At 39.9% G+C, this 12703-nt stretch overlaps 1 protein-coding gene across 1 annotated transcript in view; it reads right to left on the bottom strand.

Moving 5' to 3' along the window:
- Window positions 1–336: 336 nt before the first annotated feature.
- Window positions 337–12703, bottom strand: part of LOC110448842 (universal stress protein Sll1388-like) — a 52172-nt gene continuing 39805 nt past the window's right edge. Inside the window, exons 3-4 of the mRNA XM_021495311.1 lie at window positions 4757–4863; window positions 337–1079 (exon numbers count right to left, since the gene is read on the bottom strand). Of these exons, the coding sequence (XP_021350986.1) occupies window positions 858–1079; window positions 4757–4863 (329 nt within the window). The 3' untranslated portion in view covers window positions 337–857. The remainder of the gene's footprint in view (window positions 1080–4756; window positions 4864–12703) is intronic.

Genomic DNA, 12703 nt, shown 5'->3' with positions numbered 1-12703 from the left:
GCGCCCATGACACCACGCCGTGTCTATCTACAAGACAACGTTTGTACAATTTGTGGATTTTGCTTTGAAATAAGAGAGACTTCCTCTTCTGGTGATGTTGTCGTTAAAAAGTTTAACAACCTGAAACTAAAATTAACCAATGACAGGCTTCGCAATATTCAAACTATCACTGGACCAGACGAAAAAGTGGATTTTGGGCTACGAGGTGTCTGCATTAAATGCTACAGGTCCTGCTTTCTGATTGGTTGAAAGAAAGAGTTATGTCGCGTTTTGATTGGCTTGTTATAAATACGATAATACATTCATGTTGACCTCTGACGTGACCCTCTATGGCATGTTGTTAGATCTTCAACGCGACATATCAGTAAACGGGAGCGATGTGAAGATACAATTTTAATTAGATTGTAACAGAGCGGAACACATACACGGAACAATAATGCGGAGGTAAAATCAGGACACCGCCAACACCTTCGATACACCGCACCAAGCAAGCATGTCGAACTAAATAAGTCGTGATCACGAAGCCGTCCTTATCGTCTCCAACTTGCATTAAACGTCCTTCTTCTTGTTTCAGCATCCTTGTGCATGTATTTCGTGCGGCATCATTTTTCGAATTGCCAAACATTCAATTTCAGTTTTTTAGAAACTTCATCACCACAGCGGATGTGACATCAGTCATGCGCACACACGACGTGTAGATATATGTTCGTGATAAATACATACAAAGGTATCATGGTTAAATATTTCTAACAGGACGTGTCCTTACTACCGCTATCCTTGTATCATATAAATATGCAAACAACAGCTTCCATGTCGTCGTCAATTGTAGATGCGGGGATATGACATCAACGATTACGTCACGAATTGGCCTTGTCTTTTTTGTCTTTCACTTGACACACCAGTACTGGTATGTGTGAATGGTGTATTAGATAGTCACTAACACTTCCCAGAAAAGTCCTCCGTATTTTCCCAAGTCCCCTTGTTCCGGTAACAATCAACCCAGCACCAATTTCCTTAGCGACATTGATGATGCCCTCGCCGGGTTTGGACGCATGCGTACTTTTGACTACTCCATCTACCTTCAAAAACAAAACAAATACGACATTACAATCTAAATGCAACTAGACATGTCCTGAAATGACATTGTGATAGATTCTGTCCAACGCACTACTTGATTACCTTGATTACCTTGACCGGATGGCCGGGAAATGAGCTGAAAGCTCGTATTAGCCCAATTGAACAATACGTTTTTGATTACTGTATCAAATAAGATAATAATTCCCTTTATCATTATAACAAAAAAGAGAAAGAAACTAATGCGTCTACTTTCCCGGAAACCCCATTTTAAAGTGAATACCATTAAGATGATAAAAAATGACAATTTTTAAAAACTCTTAATTTCAGAAAGCATGTATGCAAATATGGAGTAAAAGATATATTGTAGAGGACAGGAGCACTGAATAGAAGCTACATGGGAGAGGGTATGCACACAGGGTAGAAAACATAGGGTAGAGGTAAGGGGCACGTAGGAAAGAAGGTAAAGAGTAGGGAGTAGACACATAGGGTAACATATATAGGGTAGAGGGTACGGACACAGGGAAGAATGTACAAGGTAGAATGTATAGGGTAGATGGTGCAGGCACTGGGTAGAATGAATAAGGTAAGGGGTACCGACACATGATAGAAGGTACATGGTAGAGGGTATAGGCACAGGGTAGGAGGTAAAGGGTAAAGGGTAAAGGGTACGGGCACTGGGTAGAATGTATAGGGTATAATGGGTACAGGCACAGGGAAGAAGATACATGGTAGAGGGTATAGGCACAGGGTAGACATTAAAGGGTAGAAGGTACAGGGTAGAGGGTGCGCGCACAGGGTAGAATATATATGGTAGAGGGTACAGGCACATGTTAGAAGGTACAGCGTAGAGGGTACAGGCAAAGAGTAGAAGGTACAAGGTAGATGGTACAGGAACAAGAAGAAGGTAAAGTGTAGTAGTACGGGCACATGGTAGAATGTAAAGGTTAGAGGGTACGGGCAAAGAGTAGAAGGTACAGGGTACAGGAACAAGGAACAAGGTATAGGGTAGTAGTACGGGCACATGATAGAATGTATAGGGTAGAGGTTACAGGCACATGGTAGATGGTACATGATAGATCGCAGGGGCCCAGGAAAGAAGGAACATGGCAGAGAGAGGGACACAGGGTAGAAATGTGAAAGTACAGGCTAAAGGCCAAAGGGTAGAGTTCAGGGAGTACAGGGTACATAGTATAAGGGAATGGGTAGATGGAATATAAGGTAGAAGGTACGGGGTACATGATAGATGGGTCAGTGTTTAGGGAAGAGGGTAAATAGGAACGGGTACAGGGTATGGTGAATAAGGTTACGTGTACGGGGTGCAGGGTACTACATCACGTTTTATGTAAAATACATTGTAACATGTTTGTGAGGCGCTGACATTACTTTTAACTACAGTAGATTCACACATTGAGGCGCTAACATTACTTTTAACTACAGTAGATTCACACATCAAGTTAGTATAAACCATATTTTATTTCGTAAATTTGCAATTACAATATACATGACATTTAATTATTGCATACATGAAATAGGATCCGGAAACAAGTTATTAAACTTATATCAATCTGTTTCATCAAGTTAAATCATTGTTACAGTGACACACAGGATACTCTTTCACAACGTCAATAATCCCTAGAACAGATGTAAAGCAAAAATCGCGTTTGGCGTATAAAATTGTTTAGTATAGATTTTCTGAGCTTTTCCTTGAGCACAGAATCCCAAGTTAACTTCAAGAATGGTCTTGTTTATGTGCGGTGTTCATATCGATGTGAAGTTATAAAGGTCGGACGTGTAAGGAAGTAATCCACACGAGCTAGTCTGTTCAATGTTCAAATATATAAAAGTATACAACATGCTACGCCCTAATAATGTAGTAAAAGCCACACTAAGGCGCTACACAGTGCATACATGTAGATATTACAATCACTTTGGAGAACTCGCAGGCTTTGCCATTGATAAATCAAACTATATTTATAGTTCCTATAAGAAAATACATTTACTTCGTTAAGTATGTCTATATTTCAAACAACTCATATAGTTATGTTACTTTTTTCAGTGAATATCCTTCATGTGGTTTTGCGTATTTTCTCACAAAATACATTTGTTTTCTGAAATTTCCTTTGATTCCTTTCCTTGTTTTTGCCGTCTATTCCCCAATATTTACCGATGTGATTTCTACCACATTTGTTCCCTGTAAATCCTCCTAGCCGTATTGATGATAAACACCAGACAGTTATATGAGCGTACATCAATGTCAATAGCGCATACACAGACGTACATTTACGCGGAGAAAAATGTCTTTATGTGGGATATAACTTAGGAGGAAGACCGTAATAGAACACCAACAAGTTGAGCTTTAATTACAGAAAACCTCGCGAGTTTAATGGGGTTTTCCAAACACTTTAAAGGAACGTAGCCACGCGCCAAGCGATGTTGATGGAAAAGCAATGCAACGGAACATTTAAGCCGCCTGTAGCAGTTAAGTCGTTTTAAAACCACTTACGACAAATCCTGAATCACCACTAGGGACATCGCCAGCGACACCTAAGACGTACATCGGGAATACAGTATCGTCAATCAGGGGGAAACAATTCCATTTCAAACTATAAACCATCCCGCATAATAATCGTTATGTCAAATCTCTGTCGTAGCTTAATATCGCAAGCAATGTATCAGCACAAAGTATAGCCTATGCATGGCAAATAACTGCAGGTACCCAATGTAGACTTATATAACAGACCAGTTCACACTGCTTGATAGCAGACCAAGTACCCGATGTAACAAACTGCGTCCCATTGAGTAATGAAACAGTTTAATATTAGAAATCAGAAAAGGAACCCCATATTAACTACACCAATACTGATAAATATTACCGATACCAAAACATTTTACACATGATCCAATCCTAACATAGCTTGCTAATTTACCAACAGCCATCTTTGTCTTTATATTACTCACAGTAAACATATACATGGCATTGTCCGCCGCCTCTTCGCATATCCACTATTGTTACATTTGTATTCCCTGCTTACGCATTTTGGGTAATAGCAACAACTGGTTCCCCCGTTGTGTCAGTTTAAGGAGGCTCCACCCTTTCGCAATTAACCAGCATAATTCAATGAAAGTTTCACATAATGGTTATGTCGCTATGTAGAGATGATTTTATGAAAATCTAAGCATTCTGACAAACTGGGGATTTTTTGTCAAAACCTCCGAAAAAAATGTTTTTTTTGTCAAATTTAACACTTTCAGATGTTTTGAGTGTGTGGCATTGTTCAAAACTATTACAACAATAAAATAATGAAAAGAAGCATTGCTAATCAACCCTACACATATTTTATTTATCTCCTAAGTTAACTACAACATGTTACAGAAAGGGGTTTTATTGAATTTTTATGGATAAAAGTTATTATAAACAAGCTAAATGCAGAGGGATAGTATTTATACAATGACAGTTATTTTCTTTACTATGCCAAAAACGACGGAAATAAATTACATTACTATATTAAATTGACAATTAACTGTTCTTTCATGGAACAAAACTACTCTCAATCATGTACACTTTGGACAGCATTCCATAGCACTTCGAAATTGTAATCAGATCGGCACTATCACAAGGAGGAAAATACCCCCATCAATCCTCAATAGGTATACGAAGCACAAAGATAATTAAATGTACCTTAAGCTCCTTCATATAGGTAGCGAACTCTTCCAGTCTCGACTGTACCTTCTTCAGCTCGTGGGACAGAATGGCCTGAAAAGCCTCGGCTTCCGCAGGGTTTGGTGCTACAAGAAAAACAAAAATTTAGGAATGTCATGAGTGACAGACAATAGGAAGAACGAAAACACTGCAGGGTGTATAGCTTATCGCATCACAACATTTACTGTCAAAATATTTGTCCTGTCCTCTACAGCAAAGAAACGAACGACTTGACGTCTGTCCTCTACAGCAAAGAAACAAACGACTTGACGTCTGTCCTCTACAGGAAAGAAACAAACGACTTGACGGCTATCCTCTAAAGCAGATAAACAGAATAATTGACGTCTGTCCTCTACAGCAGAGAAACAAACGAATTGACGCCTATCATCTACAGCAGAGAAAAAAAACCACGAATTGATGTCTACAGCATGTCTACAGCAGAGAAACAAACGAATTGACGCCTATCCACTGCAGCAGAGAAACAAACGAATTGACGCATTTCCTCTACAGCAGAGAAACAAACGAATTGACGTCTATCCTCTACAGCAGAGAAACAAACGTATTGACGTCTATCCTCTACAGCAGAGAAAAAACCGTATTGACGCATTTCCTCTACAGCAGAGAACGAACAATTTGACGTCTATCTCTACAGCGGAGTAACAAACGAATTGACGCCTATCCTCTACGGCAGAGAAACAAACGACTTGACGTATATCCTTTACAACAGAGAAACAAACGAACTGACGCCTATTCTCTGCTGCAGAGAAACAAACAAATTGACGTCTATTCTCTACAGCAGAGAAACAAATTAATTGACGTCTAACCTCTACAGTAGAGAAACAAACGAATTGATGCATATCCTCTACAGCAGAGAAACAAACGAATTGACGTCTATCCTCTACGGCAGAAAAACAAAAGAATTGACGCCTATCCACTGCAGCAGTGAACAAACAAATTGACGTCTATCCTCCACAGCAGAGAAACAAACGAATTGACGTCTGGCCTATACAACAGAGAAACAAACGTATTGACGTCTATTCTCTACAGCAGAGAAAAAACCGTATTGACGCATTTCCTCTACAGCAGAGAACGAAAAATTTGACGTCCATCCTCTACAGCGGAATAACAAACGAATTGACGTCTATCCTCTACGGCAGAGAAACAAACGACTTGACGTATATCCTTTATAACAGAGAAACAAACGAACTGACGCCTATAATCTGCTGCAGAGAAACAAACAAACTGACGTCAATTCTTGTGCACAGATATTCATGCAAGTGGCGGCTCAATTACAACCCCCAAAAGAGTAACGCCAGGCAGTTTACACTACAGCGCCAGAGATTGAAATTCAATCGCACTGTTCATCTTGGTGAGAAAGAACTCTCATGGGTTACTAGCACCATCTACGCGGGGGTTAGTTTCACCTACAACCTAAAAGACGATGAAGGCATAATTGACTCTTGTGAAAAAGGCAGGCGGACCCTCAATTCACTTGTAGGTGTTGGTATGCACTATAATGGGTTAGACCCCATGGCGAGTAAGACTATACTCACGTCTGTGATTACGTCAGGAATCATATATGGATTTGAATTGTGGAGTCAATATACTCATAAAGCGATTGACCAAGTAAATGTAACTTTGAGGTACGCGTGCAGGCGGTGCGTTGGTCTCCCGCAAAGATCGTCCACCGCAGTTACCTCGCAGTGTATGGGTCTGATGGATCTATGGAGTGAAGTTGAAAATAGAAAACTTAACTTTTGGAATAAACTTGCAAACGGTGATACGTCACTTGTGTGGTACCTGGTATTCATCGTAAGACTATGTAGCTTTATATATGAAAACACGCTTAAACGGAAATTGGGTTTTATTCCGAACATTTATCAAGTAATGACGAAATTTCAAATCGAGATGTTTTTATAGAGCAAATCACAGACTATGTGTTATATCCAAAAAATTCATGGAAAAGGTTTATTAAAAATGTTGTGTCGTATTGGTATTATGATAAATGGAAACATGATCTCTCTTCCAAAGTCGAATTAAAAAGTTACAATGGAATACATGTATCAATAGGTCCTAATCCAATCCTGAGTTTGTGTGCAAAGTTTCCTCAATATAGCTGGAAATTAGTGGATCTTATGTTACTATCAGTGACAAATGAAATTGAAGAGGTTACATGTAGATTGTGTGCGAAAACTACCATTGATATTGTTTCACATTTACTTATTGAGTGTCCAGTGTTGTACCTTACACGCGATGCTTTCCTTGACAGCATGTCTACAGCAGAGAAACAAACGAATTGACGTCTATCCTCTACGGCAGAGAAAAAACCGTATTGACGCATTTCCTCACTATCAGTGACAAATGAAATTGAAGAGGTTACATGTAGATTGTGTGCGAAAACTACCATTGATATTGTTTCACATTTACTTATTGAGTGTCCAGTGTTGTACCTTACACGCGATGCTTTCCTTGACAGCATGTCTACAGCAGAGAAACAAACGAATTGACGTCTATACTCTACAGCAGAGAAACAAACAAATTAACGTTTATCATTTACAGCGGAGAAACAAACAAATTGACTTCTATTCTCTACAGCAGAGAAACAAACAAATTGACTTCTATTCTCTACAGCAGAGAAACAAACAAATTGACTTCTATTCTCTATAGCAGAGAAACAAACGAGTTGACGTCTATCCTCTATAGCAGAAACAAACGAGTTGACGCGTGTCTTCCACAGCAGATAAATAAACGAATTGACGTCAGACCTCTACAGCAGATAAATAAACGACTTGACGTCTATCCTCTACAACAGAAATACGAACGAATTGACTTCTATCCTCCACAGCAGAGAAACAAACGAATTGACGTCTATCCTCTACGGCAGAGAAAAAACCGTATTGACGCATTTCCTCTACAGCAGAGAAACGGAAAAATTGACGTCTATCCTCTACAGCAGAGAAACAAACGAGTTGACGTCTATACTCTACAGCAGAAACAAGCGAGTTGACGTCTATCCTCTACAGCAGAGAAACAAACGTATTGACGTCTATCCTCTACAGCAGAGAAACAAACGAGTTGACGTCTATCCTCTACAGCAGAAACAAACGAGTTGACGCGTGTCTTCCACAGCAGATAAATAAACGAATTGACGTCAGTCCTCTACAGCAGATAAATAAACGACTTGACGTCTATCCTCTACAACAGAGATACGAACGAATTGACTTCTATCCTCCACAGCAGAGAAACGAACGAATTGACGCATATCCTCTACAGGAGAAACAAACGAATTGACGTGTGTCCTCTACAGCAGATAAATAAACGAATTGACGTCAGTCCTCTACAGCAGATAAATAAACGAATTGACGTCTATCCTCTACAGCAGAGATACAAACGTATTGACATCTATCCTCTACAGCAGAGAAAAAACCGTATTGACGCATTTCCTCTACAGCAGAGAACGAAAAATTTGACGTCCATCCTCTACAGCGGAATAACAAACGAATTGACGTCTATCCTCTACGGCAGAGAAACAAACGACTTGACGTATATCCTTTACAACAGAGAAACAAACGAACTGACGCCTATAATCTGCTGCAGAGAAACAAACAAATTGACGTCAATTCTCTACAGCAGAGAAACAAACGAATTGACGTCTATCCTCTACGGCAGAAAAACAAACGAATTGACGCTATCCACTGCAGCAGTGAACAAACGAATTGCATTTCCTCTGCAGCAGAGAAAGAAACGATTTGACGTCTGGCCTATACATCAGAGAAACAAACGTATTGACGTCTATCCTCTACAGCAGAGAAAAAACCGTATTGACGCATTTCCTCTACAGCAGAGAAACGGAAAAATTGACGTCTATCCTCTACAGCAGAGAAAAAAACGTATTGACGCAAAATTGACGTCTATCCTCTACAGCAGAGAAACAAACGAATTGACGCCTATCCTCTACGTCAGAAAACAAACGAATTTACTTCTATCCTCTACAGCAGGGAAGAACTTTGTCCGCTTGGTGCTTTTTGATAGTAATTAATGATCTAATAGCTGAACTCGACAATTACAATCATGGACTGAAAGCGGGAAATGTACATATACCAGGTGTTCTTCTAGCGGACGATACCATGGTTCTGGCCGCTTCCATGGACCACCTTCAATTAGACATTGTGCACAGATATTCATGCAAGTGGCGGCTCAATTACAACCCCCAAAAGAGTAACGCCATGCAGTTTACACTAACTCGACAGAGATTGAAATTCAATCGCACTGTTCATCTTGGTGAGAAAGAACTCTCATGGGTTACTAGCACCATCTACGTGGGGGTTAGTTTCACCTACAACCTAAAAGACGATGAAGGCATAATTGACTCTTGTAAAAAAGGCAGGCGGACCCTCAATTCACTTGTAGGTGTTGGTATGCACTATAATGGGTTAGACCCCTTGGCGAGTAAGACTATACTCACGTCTGTGATTACGCCAGGAATCATATATAGATGTGAATTGTGGAGTCAATATACTCATAAAGCGATTGACCAAGTAAATGTAACTTTGAGGTACGCGTGCAGGCGGTGCGCTGGTCTCCCGCAAAGATCGTCCACCGCAGTAACCTCGCAGTGTATGGGTCTGATGGATCTATGGAGTGAAGTTGAAAATAGAAAACTTAACTTTTGGAATAAACTTGCAAACGGTGATACGTCACTTGTGTGGTACCTGGTATTCATCGTAAGACTATGTAGCTTTATATATGGAAACACGCTTAAACNCTCGACAGAGATTGAAATTCAATCGCACTGTTCATCTTGGTGAGAAAGAACTCTCATGGGTTACTAGCACCATCTACGCGGGGGTTAGTTTCACCTACAACCTAAAAGACGATGAAGGCATAATTGACTCTTGTAAAAAAGGCAGGCGGACCCTCAATTCACTTGTAGGTGTTGGTATGCACTATAATGGGTTAGACCCCTTGGCGAGTAAGACTATACTCACGTCTGTGATTACGCCAGGAATCATATATAGATGTGAATTGTGGAGTCAATATACTCATAAAGCGATTGACCAAGTAAATGTAACTTTGAGGTACGCGTGCAGGCGGTGCGCTGGTCTCCCGCAAAGATCGTCCACCGCAGTTACCTCGCAGTGTATGGGTCTGATGGATTTATGGAGTGAAGTTGAAAATAGAAAACTTAACTTTTGGAATAAACTTGCAAACGGTGATACGTCACTTGTGTGGTACCTGGTATTCATCGTAAGACTATGTAGCTTTATATATGGAAACACGCTTAAACGGAAAATGGGTTTTATTCCGAACATTTATCAAGTAATGACGAAATTTCAAATCGAGATGTTTTTTATAGAGCAAATCACAGACTATGTGTTATATCCAAAGAATTCATGGAAAAGGTTTATTAAAAATGTTGTGTCGTATCGGTATTATGATAAATGGAAACATGATCTCTCTTCCAAAGTCGAATTAAAAAGGTACAATGGAATACATGTATCAATAGGTCATAATCCAATCCTGAGTTTGTGTGCAAAGTTTCCTCAATATAGCTGGAAATTAGTGGATCTTATGTTACTATCAGTGACAAATGAAATTGAAGAGGTTACATGTAGATTGTGTGCGAAAACTACCATTGATATTGTTTCACATTTACTTATTGAGTGTCCAGTGTTGTACCTTACACGCGATGCTTTCCTTGATAAGGTTGTAAATGTAGTAAATGTCAGAGATTATGTATGGTTTTCATTTCTTGAGGACAATTACCAAACGGACTTTCTATTGGGAAGTCGTGCGCGCGTCCAATTGGCTGATGACGAGTGGGAGAGTTTGATGCTGGTTGTTGCGGACGGAGTTAAGTTGCTGCTCTACGACATGAACTCAAGACTCTAAATTGCAAGTGAACGTGACTTGATATGAATTAAACTAAATAGTCCGATCATTTTTTGAACCGGAAACTTTAATTATCATTTGTATTGTTTGATGTTATTTTGAAATCTCTATTCAGAGGAAATAAAGAATCTGTCTGTCTGTCTATCCTCCACAGCAGAAACAAACGAATTGACTTCTATCCTCCACAGCAGAGAAACAAACAAATTGACGCCTATCCTCTACGGCAGAGAAACAAACGAAATGACGTATATACTCTACAACAGTGAAACAAACGAATTGACGCCTATACTCTGCTGCAGAGAAACAAACAAATTGACTTCTATTCTCTACATCAGAGAAACAAATTAATTGACGTCTAGCCTTTACAGCAGAGAAACAAACGAATTGACGTCTATACTCTACAGCAGAGAAACAAACAAATTGACGTTTATCATTTACAGCAGAGAAACAAACAAATTGACTTCTATTCTCTATAGCAGAGAAACAAACGAGTTGATGTTTATCCTCTACAGCAGAGAAACAAACGAGTTGACGTCTATCCTCTACAGCAGAAACAAACGAGTTGACGTCTATCCTCTACAGCAGAGAAACAAACGAGTTGACGTCTATCCTCTACAGCAAGAAACAAACGAGTTGACGTGTGTCTTCCACAGCAGATAAATAAACGAATTGACGTCAGTTTTCTACAGCAGATAAATAAAACGACTTGACATCTATCCTCTACAGCAGAGAAACAAACGAATTGACTTCTATCCTCCACAGCAGAGAAACAAACGAATTGACGCATATCCTCTACAGGAGAAACAAACGAATTGACGTGTGTCCTCCACAGCAGATAAATAAACGAATTGACGTCAGTCCTCTACAGCAGATAAATAAACGACTTGACGTCTATCCTCTACAACAGAGAAACAAACGAATTGACGCATATCCTCTACAGGAGAAACAAACGAATTGTCTTCTATCCTCTACAGCAGAGAAACAAACGAATTGACGTCAGTCCTCTACAGCAGATAAATAAACGACTCGACGTCTATCCTCCGCAGCAGATAAACAAACGAACTGACTTCTATCCTTCACAGCAGAGAAAGAAACGAATTGACTTCTATCCTCCACAGCAGAGAAACAAACGACTTGACGTCTATCCTCCACAGCAGAGAAACAAACGAATTGACGTTTGTCCTCCACAGCAGAGAAACAAACAAATTGACGTCAATCCCCTAAAGCAGATAAACAAACGACTTGACGTCCATCCTTCTACAGCAGAAACAAACGAATTTACTTCTATCCCCACAGCAGAGAAACAAACGAATTGACGTATATCCTCTACAGCAGAGAAACAAACGACTTAACGTCTATCCTCTACAGCAGAGAAACGAACAAATTGACGTCATTCCTCTACAGCAGAGAAGCAAACAAATTGACGTCAGTCCTCTACAGCAGAGAAACAAACGAACGGACGTCCATCCTTCTACAGCAGAGAAACAAACGACTTGACGTCCATCCTCTACAGCAGAGAAACAAACGACTTGACGTCTATCCTCCACAGCAGAGAAACAAACGAATTGACGTCTGTCCTTTACAACAGAGNTTGACGTCTATCCTCTACAGCAGAGAAACAAACGAGTTGACGTCTGTCCTTTACAACAGAGAAAAAACCGTATTGACGCATTTCCTCTACAGCAGAGAAACGGAAAAATTGAAGTCTATCCTCTACAGCAGAGAAACAAACGAATTGACGCCTATCCTCTACGTCAGAAAACAAACGACTTGACGTCTATCCTCCACAGCAGAAACAAACGAATTGACTTCTATCCTCCACAGCAGAGAAACAAACGAATTGACGCCTATCCTCTACGTCAGAGAAACAAACGAAATGNACTCTACAACAGTAAAACAAACGAATTGACGCCTATACTCTGCTGCAGAGAAACAAACAAATTGACTTCTATTCTCTACAGCAGAGAAACAAACGAATTGACGTCTATCCTCTACAGCAGAGAAACAAAAAAAATGACGACTATCATCTAAAGG

Source organism: Mizuhopecten yessoensis, unplaced genomic scaffold (genome assembly GCF_002113885.1).
Source record: "Mizuhopecten yessoensis strain PY_sf001 unplaced genomic scaffold, ASM211388v2 scaffold4359, whole genome shotgun sequence".
NCBI lineage: Eukaryota > Metazoa > Mollusca > Bivalvia > Pectinida > Pectinidae > Mizuhopecten > Mizuhopecten yessoensis.
This window is presented reverse-complemented; position numbering and strand designations above follow the sequence as displayed.